The 16,665-nt window shown below is 33.4% G+C and overlaps 1 protein-coding gene across 2 annotated transcripts in view; it reads left to right on the top strand.

The window, feature by feature from the left end:
- IBTK (inhibitor of Bruton tyrosine kinase) overlaps positions 1-15,731 on the top strand; it is a 94,901-nt gene extending 79,170 nt beyond the window's left edge. For both annotated transcript variants that reach the window (XM_041759579.1, XM_041759586.1), the window contains exons 26-29: positions 2,581-2,727; positions 12,937-13,008; positions 13,423-13,555; positions 14,484-15,731. In XM_041759579.1, the coding sequence (XP_041615513.1) occupies positions 2,581-2,727; positions 12,937-13,008; positions 13,423-13,555; positions 14,484-14,615 (484 nt within the window). In that variant the 3' untranslated portion in view covers positions 14,616-15,731. The remainder of the gene's footprint in view (positions 1-2,580; positions 2,728-12,936; positions 13,009-13,422; positions 13,556-14,483) is intronic.
- Positions 15,732-16,665: the final 934 nt, after the last annotated feature.

A 16,665-nucleotide genomic window follows, 5' to 3' on the forward strand; every position in this document is an offset into this window, starting at 1 on the left:
TCTTGTTTGGGCCTTTTTATTGACATATATTTTAATTTCTCTTGGATAATTATTAGGGAGAATTATTGGATTATACAGAAAAATATGTTTACTTACTAAGAAACTGCCAGACCTTTCCCCACAGCATTAGTACCATTTTATCCACCCACCAACAATGTATGTGAGAGCACTGGTTATTTCACGTTCTTGCCAACATTTGGTATTGTCCATTAATTTTACCCATTTTGGTGGGCATATAGCAGCCTCTCATTGTGGCTTTGTGTTTCCCTGATGAATACTGAGCACTTTTTAATGTGCTTTTTGATCATTAGCATATCTTTCTTTCTGAAGTGTCTATTCAAATTGTTTTTGCTTGCTTTTTGAAATTGCCTTGTCTTTTATTATGTGTTAAGGTTTTTTTAGTTTTGAGTTCTAGTTCTTTTTACAATCTGGGTACAAGTCATTTGTCACATAGTGTTTTGCAGTTATTTTCTGATTTCTTAATGATGTCTTCTGATCAGAAGTTTTAATTTTGGTTAAGTGTAATTCGTCATTTGTTTATTCCTGTAGTATAAGCCCAAGGAAACCTTTGCCTACCACCAAGTTATGAAGATAGTCTTTTGTTTTTTTCTAGGATAGTTTTTACATTAGGTCTGTTATCCACCCTGAATTAATTTTAGGATATGATAAAGGTGAAGGTTTCTTTCTTTTATAACCATTTGTTTTTAGATAAAATACTTTTGCCACTGAATTGTTTTGGGAACTAATTATTGAAATTAAAATGATTGTATACGTGAGGATCTATATTTGAGCTCTCTATTCTTTTCCACTGATTGGATTTTTAAGCCTCTGTCTTGATTACTGTGACTTGTTTTATCTTCTTCCAATTTTGTATTGCTTTAAGAATACTTGGGCTAATCTAGGTTTTTTGTATTCCCATAAAAATTTTAGAATCAATTTGTCAACTTCTAAACTGGTGGGATTAATTCAGTTTTTTAAATAGAGATAGGTCTCTTTTTTATTTCATATTTTTATCTTTGATAAAGACTTATTTCAGAGTGTCCAAGGAGGGAGAGGGGCAAAGGGAGATGTAATGGAGAAGCAGACTCTGCTGAGCATGGGGCTTGATCCCACAACCCCAGAGATCATGACCTGATCTGAGGTCAGATGCTTAGCCAACTGAGCCACCCAGGTACCCTTAATAAATAGTTTTTTCGGGATGCCTGGGTGGCTCAGTGGTTGAGTGTATGTCTTCACCTCAGGGTGTGGTCCCGGAAACCCAGGATCAAGTCCCATGTTAGGCTCCAGTGGAGGAGCCTGCTTCTCCCTCCATGTCTCTGCTTCTCTCTCTGTGTCTCTCATGAATAAATAAATAAAATCTTTAAAATATATATATTTTTCAAGATATTTGTCCATTTTACATAAGTTGTCATTTATTTGCCTAAAGTTATTTATAATCTTTATTATCTTTTTAATTCCAATGGTATCTTATATTAGTTATCTATTACTTTGTAACAAATTATCCCTAAAAAATAGCTTAAAACAATCAATGTTTATTATCTCATAGTTCCTTTAGGTCGGGCTTCACTGAGTTATTGCTTATGAGTGCCCCTGGCTCATGTCTCCCACACTGCTGCAATCAAGGTTCAGGCAGAACTGTAATCATTTCTGATCCTGACTTGGAGAGGATCCTTGTCCAAGTTGACTAATATGGATATAGAATACTGGATTAATAGTTTTTTTCCTACCTTTCATCATATTAAAGATGTTGTTCCACTGTCTTTTGGCTTTCCTTGTTTCTAATAATAAGCTAAGTGTTTTCATACTGTGTTGTATTTCTTTCAAGATGCTTTCAAGCTTTTCTTTTGGTCTTTGGTTTTTAGCAGTTTGCTCATTATGTGCCTAAGTATGGTTTTCTTTAGATTGATATTCCTTGGGGTTTTCTAAAATTCTTGAATCTTTAAATTTATATCTTCCACCAGATTTGGGGCATGCTTGGCTACTGTTTCTTGAAATATTTTTATCTGCTGTATTTCTAACCTCTCTTCCTGGTATTCCCAGTTACACTTATGGTAGACCTTTTGATATCTGATTAAGTCACCATGGTGGAAGTTTTTTCAGTCTTTTCTTACCTCTGTTTAGATTTAAAAATTTGTTGATTTATCTTCAGTTTTTCTTGATTCTATTCCAGTTGTTTGTTACATCCATCCAATGAATTTTGTTTTTTAAATATTGTATTAAAACTTCTTGAACTTCTATTTTGTTCTTTTTCATAGTTTCTTTTCCCTGAGCTTATTCTTTAATTTATTCTGAGCTTTTTTTAATTGTTGCCTGAGGCATAGTTACGACACTTGTTTTTAATATCATTGCTAATTTCAACATCTGGGTTATCTTCAGTATTGGTCTCCATTTTTCTTTTATCACATCATTCTGATGAGTTCACAACTGACAGCAAGAATCTAACATCACATTAAAAACTAATTATATAATATCAGTGTAAAATTTTTGATAATACATTCTCTCCATTTTCTACTTGTGTTTTCTAGCATTGACCTTTTTTAAAAATGGACTTTTTAACATGATCTCTGTTGTTCTTTGCAGGGCATCTTCTGTACATTCAGTTTCATCCAAGTCATTCCGGGATTTCTATGAAGAAAAAAAATCTATTACTGGCCATAGTTCAGGAGATCATGTCAAAAAAGTTTGTTTTAAAGGAATAGAAAATTCTCAGGCATCAAAAGTTGAAAGGTAATAAACATTTTTTACCTTAAAAAGCTCTATAGTAGTTTGACATTCTGAAATAATCTTTAAAAATTTATCAGGCAGTTTTACACATTCTTTTACATTGAAAAGTTACAGGTCTACTTTTTTTAAGCTTTAAGTATACAGTTTGGTGTTTTGGTATATGTATGCACCTGTGAAACCATTACTAGTTATATTCAAGACAGTGACTATAACCATCATTCCCAGAAGTTTCCTCATGTGCCTTGGTAATCTTCCTCTCCCCCATTTTACTCTCTATGCAGCTACTACTAATCTTCTTGTGTCAGTATAGACAACTTGTATATTCTAGTTTTATATCTATAGGATTATTCAGTCTGTACTTTTAAAAATTCTCTTTTACTCAGGATACAGTTTTTGAGTCATCCAAGTTGCCGTGTGTATCATTAATTCATATCATTTTATTGCTGAGTAGTATTCCATTGTTATAAAACAACCCATTTATCTGCATCTATTGATAGACCTTTGGGTGTTTCCAGTTTTTCCTCTAGACTATTTTTGATACTAGTTTTTAAAGTTTAATGTATTTTAAAAGATGTTTCATATTTTAAATGCCTCTGTGGAACATGAAAATCTAAACATAATTTAAAAGCAATTTTCTAATAAAGTAGTTTTTCTGCCATGGTATGTAAATTCTCTTAATCACTGTACAAAAAGGAACATTCTTGGAGCATTAGATAGTCCAGTGTTGGAAGAAAGAACTGTGTTTCAAGTTAGTTGACTAAGTGGAATTTTTTTCTTATTTTTGTTAATATGACATCTCCCAGAGATATTAATCCCTAAAGTATTTCAGACAAAACAAAAATATAATTAAAAATGTCAGCCGTGACCAGATTAATATTTTATTTTACATAATGATAAAGCTTTTTTCACTATTTGTTAAACCTTTTTCTCCCTAAACCTTTTTTTTTAGTGAAATCTTATGTCCAATTCCAACATTATAAACATATTAATATAAATTTCTCTGATTGAATCAAGAAGAGAGGGGTCTGGGAATCATACTATAGTTTAACCTCATCATATCTGCTCTGCAAGCAACTTCTGGGGAATTGTCAAAGTCTTCTAACAACCCTGGAAACTACTGGTTTATATGAACTCTAAACATAAACATATTTTCATTGTTGATATTGTGACTGGCTGCCTTATTATAGATAATGTACATTTGGACCAAAGATCTCTATTTACAATATGGAAAACCAAAAGATCAGAAAGAACCTGAAGAAATCATTTGGTCTATCTCCCTATCTTTATGAAAACTTTTATTAGTGGAACACTATAAAACATCTTAAGTGTAACTCTAACATATAAAATAGATAAATTTTTTATATGCTTACTTATGAAAAAATATTAAAGCTGATTTGTTAGGGTTATAAATGTAGAATTAGATGTGATATAAGACATTTGTAGTCTTAAAACTGACAAATATTTAATGACTTATCTACTCTGTATCAGACATTACACTAGGTACTAGAGTTACAGTGGCAAACAAAATTAACATAGTGCCTGCCCGTGGAGCACACACAGTCCAAGCAAGTAGTATATAAAGCATAATGAAAAATATTCTCAACATATATTTCAACATTTGTCTAATATTAAGAAAACTCTGAAATAGTTGTGATTTAAGATTCTCTAAGAGTGCACTTTTGTTTAAACAGAGATGGCAGAAGAAATTATATTCTTGAATTAATATAGAAATGAATTAAGCTCGCAACAGAAATTAACATGCCAGTGATCTTCAGTGTGTAAAAAGTATTTGAATCTATATATTTTTATTAGATTCAAAATGTATTTCAGAATAAAAGTACTAACAAAAGTTGGTGAACATTTTATGATACACTGAAAATGACTGAACCCAAGCAATGTAAAACTATTTAGTATTTTATAAGTTGTATTCTTAAAGATGTTGAGGGAAGGGCATTTTAGTCCATTCCTAGGTGACAGGTAGTTTTTTAAGTGTTAAATTCGCCCAGTAAAAATGTTTATTTTCAACTGCATTTGCGTGCCAGTGTACAGATACACATGCATTTATGATTATATGTTTATTTCAGAAATGTCTCTATATAATTCTAAACAAATGTTTCCGTTTCAAAAAGTCATTTGTACATCTCATTACGTTTTTGATTCCAAATTTTTTATAAATGTTTTTTAAAAATTTGTTGTTCTACTCTATAATGATCCTGCATCTATCACAATATTTTTAAAAATTGAATATAGTGTAGTCTTTTTTGATAAAAGAGAAATGTAGGCATACTATTGGTTTTTATAAGTTGTGTGATGAGTGATGCTGACCATGCTTTTAAATAGAAAAACATGTGGGTGGCTCAACGGTTAAGGGTCTGCCTTTGGCTCAGGGCACGATCCTAGAGTCCCCGTATTGAGTCCTATATCTCCCAGATCGGGCTCCCTGCATGGAGCCTGCTTCTCCCTCTGCCTCTGTCTCTCTCTCTGTCTGTCATGAATAAATAAATAAAATCTTTAAATAAATAAATAAGACACATAACTTCTTTATCTTCTTACTATGAAACACCTAAATCTGCCTCTATTTTTGTTCATTTTTTTTCTCCTTTCTTGTTTTGCACTAGAATTACTTTTCCTATTGATGGTTCATATTTATACCTGTGCTGGTATCTTCATTCCTTTCCTCTTTAAAAGCCTTACTAAAAGCCTTACACTATTAATTGTCCCTCTCTTTTCTTGTGGATAGTCAACATTGTCCTTTTAGGTGGATACCTCCCATCTTGTTTTGAATATGCTTAGATCTCTGTCATGTGGTCTGGGTGAGGTAATGAATCCTTCAGTCATCCCTCGCACTTTCTTCTAACAGTTGTCCTATCATTACCAATCCCCTACTCTCTTCACAGCCAGATTTCTCAAAAGAGCTGTCAGCTCCCAATCACTTCTTAATCCAGTCTGGCTTCTAGTCCCATTACTAAACTGAAACAGTTCAGGATAAGTTCAGCAGTGACCTCCATTTTGCCAAAACCATGAACTTTTTATATGACTCATTTTACTTGAAGTTCAATTACAGGTCATCTTCTCATTTCACTTTATATACTCTTTCTACATCATTTCATGAGCTTCTATTTTCAGTTATCAGCTATACACTAAAGACTCAAAAATTATATTGCCTGTCCACAGCTATCATCTGAACTTCAGAATTAGCTGTCTTCTTGAAATCTCCATCCTACTTGGATATTCAGAAATACTTTATTAACTTTATGTAAAACCAAACAATGTTTTTCTTCATACCTCTTTCATAAAATCAAACAAAAATAGAAAACATAAAACAATCCATACTTCCTGATTTTTTTCCTCATTTACCCAAAGGAAAACATGAATTCAAAAAGATATACATACTTCTATATTTATTGCAGCATTTTTGATAGCCAAGATATGGAAGCAGCGTAAGTGTCCATCAATAGATAAATGGATAAAGAAGATATAGAGTGTGTGTGTGTGTGTGTGTGTGTGTGTGTGTGAGTGAGTGAGAGAGAGATGGTCATAAAGAAGAATGAGATCTTGTCATTTGTGACAACATAGATGGACCTAAAGGGTACTATGCTAAGTGAAGTCAGAGAAAGACAAATACCATATAATTTCACTTGTAAGTGGAATCTAACAAAAGAAACAAGCAAAAACATTTTTGTCTATAAATAGAATGGGTAGGTTTGTGGTTGCCAGAGTGGAGGGGGTTGGGAGGATGGTCAAAATAGGTGAAGGGTATTGAGAGATACAAACTTCCAGTTATACATAAGTCATGGGGATAAGAAATACAGCATAGGGAATATAGTCAGTAATATGTAATAACGTATGGTGGTAGATGGTGACTACACTTGTGGTTAAGCATAGCATAGTGTATAGAATTGTTAAATCACTGAGGTACACCTAAAACAAATACCACATTGTAATCAATACTACCTCAATTTAAAAAAAAAAATGCCTAAATGAACTCCTGAAGTCTAATTCTTCATTAAAGAATGGAGTGTATTTTTTTTTAAGATTTTATTTCTTTATTTGAGAGTGAGAATTCACATGTGCTAGAAGGGGGAGGGGCAGACGGAGAGGGAGAAGCAGACTCCCCACTGACCTCGGAGCCCCACTTGGGGCTTAATCTCAGTACCCTGAGATCATGACCTGAGCTGAAGGCAGATGCTTAACCAACTGAGCCCCACCTAGGTGCCTCAGAAGAAGGAATATTTTATGGTTAGTTGGAAACAAAATAGTGCTTAGTTTAAAAAAAAAAAAAAAAGTCCATTCTGGGACGCCTGGGTGGCTCAGCAGTTGAGCATCTGCCTTTGGCACAGGGCGTGATCCTGGAGTTCCTCAGATTGAGTTCCTCACATTGAGTCCCCACATCGGGCTTCCTACATGGAGCCTGCTTCTTTCTCTGCCTGTGTCTCTGCCTCTCTCTCTGTGTGTCTCATGAATAAATAAATAAAATCTTAAAAAAAAAAAAAATTCTTCCTGAGTTTCCTTCCTTGGAAGATGGCATTTGAAAGTCTTTACTATTCCATCTTCCTAATATTCAGTCTATCATCAGGACATGCCAGTTTTAGCTCTTAAATATTCCTCAAATCATATGTTAAATTTTATCTCCACTGTTTTTACTCTCATTCAGATTACTGTGATCTTTCACCTGGGCTACCTGAGTAGCCTCCTAACTGGTCTTGCCATAACCTTTCTTCCGTCCCTCCAAAATACTGAGCCAGTTTTGTTCTTCTTTGAAATGGCAGATCTTACTGCTCTTAGGGAAAAGCTAGATTTCTTATATAGCCTTTAAGGCCTTACATAGTCTGGTTTCTGCCAACCTCTTATCTTCCTCTTTTAACATCTCTCTATTCTCATTATCTTGTTCTAAATGCCATTTATTGGGGATCCCTGGGTGGCGCAGCGGTTTGGCACCTGCATGGCCCAGGGCGCGATCCTGGAGACCCGGGATCGAGTCCCACATCGGGCTCCCGGTCCGTGGAGCCTGCTTCTCCCTCTGCCTGTGTCTCTGCCTCTCTTTCTCTCTGTGTGTGACTATCATAGATAAATAAAAATTAAAAAAAAATAAAAAAATAAATGCCATTTATTTCTTGCCACTTGCCTACCCTTTGACTAGTTGACTCTTATTTTTCTTTCCGTCTCTATTCAATCGTATTTTTTGGAGTCAGACTTCCCTTCCTGAGTCAGTTTTCTTTGATATATTCCCACAGCACTTCTCACTCATTGGACTTTTCAGTTACTAGTGTGATTCTTTGTTTAATGTTTTCAATACAAGTATTTTAATGACTGACTGAATATCCAACTATATGTTTAATGAAAACATAGAAGAGAATCCTCTCAATGAGAGGTTGATCTCTGCTTCTCGCTGAACTATCAATGCTTAGAATATTTTTTAGCATGTAATAAATACCCAGAACAAGATGAATAAATGAGGTAAAACTGTAGCTGTTTAGGTAACAGTTGTTTCTAATGAGTAAGTTTTATTGTATGCTTCAAGTTTGTAAATTGTAAGGTATGAACATTAAGTTCATTTTTGTAATATTTTTACATTTTAAATATTAACACTATTGATTGAAAATTTCTTACTTTCTTTGGGTAAGTCTTTGTCTTAAAGTATTGAAGATCTGTGGTTTCATAGTTGATCACTAGAGCGTGCTATAACATCAGGGCTCTTAATCGTGAAAAGTGGCATCTGCTATTATACCGGTTTAGAAATTGTAAAGGAGTATATAATAATGATCATGACAGCCATAGCATGGAAGTTAATGTTTTAAATAGCTGTATGTTATCACTGATCACTGTGTATTACCATTTGATCACTGAGAAGGGAAATAGCGTGACTTTCATTTTAATTTTTTAATTTCATTGTGAAAATGTGTAATCATAAGTGAGATATAAAAAGGAAATAATAAAAGTATAATCACCAAATTATATTTGCACAACATTCTGCTAGCTTCTATTAGGTGTATTTATAAAAGTGTTATATATAGGCCTAGTCCCTTAAATGTGTTTGAAATCTAGTTGGTAAGTCTAAGGGGGCACACATGAAAGTTAAATGAAAGGTCAAGAATGAAATTGCAATATAATGTAAGAGTATTAAGTCACAAGGCAATATATGATTTAAGTGTCAGATGAGTGGTTCAGAGAGGAAGAAATGACCATGGGCTGGAATTATCAGGAAAAATCTAATTGAAGAAGGGCTTGAGGAATAGTTTATAAACACTTTTCTTAATTAGTGCCAAATATTTGATCATTATATGTATGGCCATATGAATAGTATTAGAAAAATATTGATCTATTTCATTGCCATAAGCTTTTGAACTTAGGATAGGATTTTTAAAAGAGAAGAGGCAGTGTAAATTAAATAGAGGAAATAGAATTACAGCTAGAAGACAGAAATGCTGTGGTATTTAGGGAATTTGTGTGGCAAGTGTAATGGAGCTCATTTTAGAAGTTCCTCAAATCATATATTCTTGTTTTAATTGTAGAAAATGTAATTTTTCCCTCAAAGCTAGGGAAGTCCAGGAATGCCATTGTTATTTGGGGATGTTAAAATGTAAAGAGATTTGTGGAACTTATGTATGTTACTTATGTGTTCTTTTTCATTTTCATGCATTTTCTTTCATTTTCCTTCCACTTAAACACCCTTTTATGTAATTCTTGGGCAGAAACCGATCTTGTGTTTCTTATTGGTAAGGAAAACTGCTTGTGAGACAAAAAATTATTATATAAGTTCTATACTTAAAAACTTTGTAATTAAGCTAATACAGGATTCTTTAAAAAAAATTAAAAGTCAGCTATATAAGAAGTTATTTATTCTCAAAGTCTAAACTTAGTAAGATTAATGTTCAGTTTGAACAAAAATCTCTAAATGATTTTTTCAGAAGGCTAAGTTTTATAGATTGTTGAGATGTCTATTTCTGTCTTGCAAATACCTACAGCTTAATAATGCTGTATTTATTATCTGAAAGCTTAGCATGTTTTTGATATTTGTTTAATCATAGCTCTATTTAATAGTTTTATTTTAAGATGAAATTTTCATGGAGCTTCAGTTGTTGGGGTAAATTTATAACTAATGAGATTATCCATGGAAAGACTTCTGGGATTACAATCTTATGAAACAGATTTGAGTTTCAGTCTGACACAGTAGCCCTCTGAACTTTTCTGAACCAGTTTTATCAAATATGAAATAAGAACAATAATGCCTATCATACAGGTTTATTATGGCTTATATCTGATAATATATATGGAAGTACTCTATAAATTATAGATTATACAGGTAAGTTATAAGCTTAAGCTCTGATTGCTTAACTTTGGTTTAATAAGGCCTATATAAAATACTTTAATCCTGATACTCAATTTGTTCTAGCCAGTACCATATCACTTTCACAGACAGCTTGTAGTTGCGGCTTCTTACTTAATAATAGATTCCACAGTATTTTTCTATTTCTTTGAAAGTGTCAAACACTTTTAGCCAATCCCCAGATACCAGAGAGATTTTTGAGCACCACTTAAGTCATTATCTGTGTTTGTGTTTATTCCATGTTTGCTTTAGTGCCTAGAAGGCCTCTAATCTATAGCTTTGGACTGACTTTAGGATGCTTTCTTTCCCTAATTTCCTTCTTTCCTTTTTTTTTTCTTTCTTTCTTTTTTTAAGGACTTCAGGGAACTTAAACCATGGGAATTTACATTTAGTCTCTAAGGTAGCTCTCTCTTTCATCAGAATGTAAAATTTTTCCCATTTATTTTGTAGTTATTCTAGTCTAGGTTTCCATCATCTTGTAACACTCCAGTAGCTTTCTAATTTATCTCCTTAGCTTCATTTTTCTCCTGGTTGGAAGTCTTCTACTTTATCCTGGGGATATCTCTTTATTTTGGAGGTCATAGGTCAAGCACACAGTAGATTTCAAGTCCTAAAACTTAAAACTAAAAACCTATAGCTATACCTTTCATTTCATTTTGTATTTCAGTACCTAACATCTAGAAGAAAGAAGTTATCAGTAATTCAAAGGAATAAGGAACTTTAAAAAAAATCCTGCTTTTATCTCATACTTAAAATCCTTTGGCTTTCTTACTGTTATTTTTTAAAATATTTATTTATTTGAGAGGGAGAGAGAGAGCACACAAGCAGGAGGAGCAACAAGAGGGAGAGGAAGAAGCAGGCTCTCTACTGAACAGGGAGCCTGATTGATGCAGGGTGTGATCCCAGGACCCTGGGGTCATGACCTGAGCCAAAGGCAGATGCTTAACTGACTGAATCATCCAGGCGCCCCTGTTGTTTATACTTTAATTATATTTTTACAAACAACTATGTGCCAGGTGTTCTGTTGGACACTGAGATACAAACAAGAATGACGCACAGTGCCGTACCTTGAGAGACTAGTCTAGTAGTTAAGATAGACATGTAAGCAATAATTACTGTGTGTGAAGCTCTATAATAGTAGTTGAAATGCTGTAGGAAGAGAGAGAAGGTGATATTTGAGCTAGTCCTTAAAGAATAAGAAGACATTTTTAGTGGAATGTATTCTAAACTAAGAGGAATAATAGAAATAAAGGCAGGTTTGTGATAATGGAAAACATACTGTACTCTGAGTAAAAAAGACCTGCTTTGAGTTCTGTCTCTACTTAGGCAATCTGTGAATCGGACAATTATATAATATTCTTTGAGCCTAATTTTCTAATCAGTGTAATGGAAATAATACATGGTTTTTAATAGAGTATTGCAAAGATTAAATGAGATATGTATATAAAAATACTCTCAGTAAATTTATTTGCCCACACATTAGGTCTAAACGTTTTAGCTTTCAGTGCATTTGGTACTCTTGGCCTACTGGTTCATTTTAACTTTATTTCTCTTTTAATCCCTTCCAAACACTTAATCCTATCCTATTTATTGAAAAGGCTTTGGTGGCTTTTACCATTCCATTCATTTGTACAACCAAAAACGCTATTTCACTGCCACTCTCAGCTTTGATGCCATTTCCCCAGTGAAGCCAAGAGCATGTATCCTCATCCATATTATGTCAGTATCTCCTGTTAATTCATATTACTTTGTACGTAGTGGTACAGGTATCAATTGTTTTATCTCACATTTTTTATTATTGTTTATAAATAGATTTTTAAACCTCTCCCCCCAGTATTTTTAGAGGAGAAGAGACTGAATTTTAATCAGCCTGATTTTTAGCACCATAGTGCTACACATACCTAGCAACTCCATAAATGAATCAGGAAGTCAGTGTTTTAGGTGCTATTTGTTCATTCTCTGACTTTCTGATAACCCTGTCTAGGCCTAAGTTTGCTCATTCTGAAAGAGGGGATTGGATTAATCCAGATAATCTCTGGGTATTTTTAGCTGTAAAATTCCACATTTAGGTCAGTCTCTATAGTACCTTTAATTATTTCTCTTACACGAATACTTCTGCCCCCTCATCCTACACCTCTTTTATTGTCTTCTCCATGAGGCCCTCTCAAATGATCAGATCTTTTTTGATTTCTATAGCCCTGTTAGTTTATCTTTTTTTTATTTTTAATGATTTTTATTTATTTATGAGAGATGCAGAGAGACATAGGCAGAGAGAGAAACAGGCTCCTCACAGGGAGCCTGGTGTGGGACTCGATCCTAGGACCCCAGGATCACCACCTGAGACAAAGGCATCTACCTTTGTCCTACTCAACCACTGAGCTACCCAGGTGCCCCTGTTAGATCGTATCTTAAATTATTTTCTGCTACGTCATTTTATATATTGTTTCCTCACTTAGTTTGTGAGTTCTTAGAACATAGTAATCATATATTTCTATCCTATAATTCCTGGCTTATCAAAGTATTTACTATATTAGTTGCTCACAAAATTTGGCTAATTATTCAGTTTGTATGTATTTTGAAACTTAGTGCTAATTTTTCACTTTTATTCATAAACAATTTTTAATGTAAAACTTAATTTACAAAGTTTTCTGTATTTCCTAATGTATGTTTGATAATAGTAAATGGTTCTATGAATATTATTAGGGTTTATATACCTGTGGACTTTTTTTTTTTTTTAACTTAAATTTTAAAAGTAAGTCTGATTCCACACATTAACTTGTATCCTGTGTCAGGACTTATAATTCGTCCTCTGTATTTCTATGAATAAACAGTTTTACTAATATTAGTAGAAATTTTAATCTCCAGTTTTGGCATTTGTTTTGCAGATGCTCCCCTCATGGTACCCCAGGACCAGAAGGCAACCATATTTCAGATTTACCACTTCTAGACAGTCCCAAGTAAGGCTTATTGATTAGCTTTGGAGCATCAAAAGCTAGGCTGTTGTTTAGCACTGAAAGATAATATTAAGAAATTGGGAGTAGTATGATATTGAATAGAATGTGTTAGCTGACTACTGTCTGCTCCACAGTTTGAGTTACCTTTCTGTTTAGTTATATCATTTTTGCTCCATCCAGCCTTTTGGTGTTTTCTAAAGTATTCTTTTTAGCACTGATCCAAATAAAATATTAGCTCTCCTTTCCTCTGTTTCTTAACGTTACTATTCTATAAAAAGAAGGCAAAAGCTTTCAAGTCCCCTCATATTATAAAGGTTGTTGGGAAAAAGTGTAACACTGTTGAAGACTATTTCAGAGGAGAATTTACATGCAAGAATTTGGGAAGATAATGAGAGCTCATTGTTACTATTCTTTCAGTCCCTGGCTGTCTTCTTCATTGACTGCTCCTCCTATGGTAGCTCCAGTCACTTTTGCATCTATTGTAGAAGAAGAATTACAGCAGGAAGCAGCTTTAATCAGAAGTCGAGAAAAACCCTTGGCTTTGATTCAGGTAAGTAATATGCTTTTATGGACTTAATTTAGGGAAGAACTACACTACATTTCATCTTAAGAAAATTATGTTTATTTTCATTGCAAAGGTACATATATTTATTGTGTTAAAATGTACTATAAAACAAAACTGAGGTGCTCAATGAGTATTAATTGAAGGAATTTAGGTTAATGTAGAATGAATAAATTGTCACAAGGCTTTTTTTTTTTTTTTTTTAAGTGATCAATAGGGGCACCTGGTGGCTCAGTTAAGCATGCAGCGCTTGATTTCAGCTCAGGTCATGATCTCAGGGTCATGAGATTGAGCCCCCTTTCTGACTCCACGCTGGGCAGTGGAGCTTGCTTAAGATTCTCTCTGTCTTACACCCTTCCCGCTGCACTCGCATTTGCTCTCAAAAAAAAAATAAATAAATAAATATAAAATGAATAAATGAATGAATGAATGATTAGTAACAAACTTGGCGTTATCTGGTGCTTCTGTATCAGAAAGTGTCCTTAGGTTGTAAGCCACAGATACCAATTTTGACTAGTTCAAGGAAAGATAAATTATCAAGGGATGCTAAAATTTGAGATTTACTTGAAAGACCAGAGAGCCAGGCTTGGAAACAGATAAGACCCATAGTTGCCCTGGAGAGTTAGAAGACTTATGTAGCAGAAAGCATCTTCCTGAAGTTATTGGAATAAATGGATTCCAACAACTATTTTCAGGGTTTTTTTCTTTCTGCTCAAGATTAAAATTCAAAGGAGGATGGGTATCTGATTATTCTTCAGGCCTTAAGCCTTCTACTTGCCTAGGGGATAGCAGGATACCTCATTTAATTCTGCTGCATTGTATTCATATAAAGTTGTACTTCCACAAAAGGAAATTGGAAAGCTAATATAATCTTGCTAAAAGATTAAAGGATCTTTTTTTTCACCTTTTTTTTCAGATTGAAGAGCGTGCAATACAAGATTTATTGGTTTTCTATGAGGCATTTGGCAACCCTGATGAGTTTGTTATTGTTGAAAGGACACCACAGGGACCACTAGCAGTACCTATGTGGAATAAGCATGGATGTTAATTTGCTATGGAGTTGAAATGCAATTTTCATAAATCATGGTTGTTACAAAGAAGAGCTGTGGAAAAGAGTTCTTAGAGATTCGGAAACATCTTTCTAGATAGAGTAAGAAAGGATCTAATTTCTTTACTGCAGTTTAGGTGTATGATTATAAACAGATGCCACAGAATTGTGATTTTAGTAATTTTTTATGTAAAAATGTGTGAGAGGATAAATAGGTTAAAAGTTTAAGTAGAATTATTTCTTAACAGTCTGAAAAGGAAAACATGAATGATTGAAGTGTAAAATTTAAGAGTGAGGCATTAAAAATTCCGTTTGAGAATTTGGGATAAATAATTTAGAAGGTTTTGCCAAATGTCTGTTGTTACTCTTCTTTGTTTTTTATATGATATTGATGAGCTTATTAGGAGCATCAGCCATTACTCTAATCCATTAATGGCCAAAATTTTGCATTTGCAGTAGTTGTTTTCATTCTTGTGTTTCTTTTGATCAGGCTATCAATGTTTCAAGGTCTGTTTAAAGCATGGACTGCTCAAATGCCATATTATTTCGATTTGTATAGCACATTTTGCATTTTGCATTAAACTGTGGAGTACAGTGAATAGAGAATGTGAATACTATTTTGAAGCTTAGTCCAAGATAATGGTTCCTTTATTAAATTTGGAGTCATTGTGGGTTGTTTTTTGGTGGGGAGGGGAAACTTTATAAAAGTCTGATTATGAGAGAATCAATTTCTCAAAATATTAAAATTTCCAAAATTATACAAAGAAGAATTGAATAGTTTTGAAGACCCTTTACCATATTATGTAATCAGAAGTTCTCTGAGCTTGAGTTATATGAATAGACATAAACATTGTTTTCTTTATTGTATGCTATTTGGTTTTGAGTAGTTAAATTTTTAAAAAACAAATGTTAAATATGTGCTCCAATAAACTAGACAAATTGGGAAGGTTAATGTTCCAGTTTCTGAAACATAATCTTAAGGGAATATATAGGCAATTCACTGCTTTAATTCAGTTGATGGAAATATGGCTGAAACTAACTTAATACTTGAGATTTAGCTATACTTAAAACAGCAAATTTGTAAGCACATGTGCAATAAAAAATAATCTTGATCCATTTTACTGTTAATGTGTCTTTGATACACTATATTGACATCTACCATAAGAGGAGTTACAGTAGACCTCCTGATCTACTGTACTATAACCAGTATTGTTTAAAGTGATGCTATGTTCATTCCTTCACTGCTTAAGAAAGGCAGTTTTCTGAGGATGCATCTGTGAAAAGTTTTATATTATTTTTGAGAAGAAATGGATTTTATAAAGTTTTATTGAAGTTGCAGTAAAGAGGCCTTCTGAAGTAATTGCTTTATTTCATGTGAAGCTTTGATTCTAAATCCATATTGGCATCTTTAACATTTAATGATGCTTTAAAATGATGGTTTTCACAGTGCATTCCATGTTGCCTGGTAAGCACCCTAAAGAGCCTTTTTTTGGATGGGTTGTGAAGGAGGAAAAAGGGCTGACTGAGCCTCTGGGGGCTTTAAGTCTTTACAAACATCAGAGCATTGCACTTTATGGCCCATTTTATATAGTGAGGTATTGTATAAAATTTCATTGGGAGAAAAAGAATTATTTTGCTAGTACAATGAAAGATAAGCACTGCTATACACTATAACTCTTCATTAATAATTCCATAAAGATAGTAACCTAATACTTTGCTGCCAAAAAGCCTGGGAAAGTGATGGGATTTTTTCTGCTAACAATATTATTTTGCCTGTAATAATTAATGTATCTTTAATCTCTTGACTTCAAGACTTAATAGAATTGAAGAAAATCTAGAAATTGTCAATTTAAAGGATCGGGGAGGTGAAGAAGATTTTAAGATTGACCACAACAGTCATAGAACTCTTTAGCCTGGAAAGGTGATGGTTACATGGAGGTGGAGGTATAAAATAAAAATATCCTGAAAACTTGGAAAATTGATAAGTCTACCAATCAAAGTAAAAGTAAATTTTTTGTCAGAATAGTAGGATTTAGGACCTCTCAAAGTT

Source organism: Vulpes lagopus, chromosome 1 (assembly GCF_018345385.1).
Source record: "Vulpes lagopus strain Blue_001 chromosome 1, ASM1834538v1, whole genome shotgun sequence".
Classification (NCBI taxonomy): domain Eukaryota; kingdom Metazoa; phylum Chordata; class Mammalia; order Carnivora; family Canidae; genus Vulpes; species Vulpes lagopus.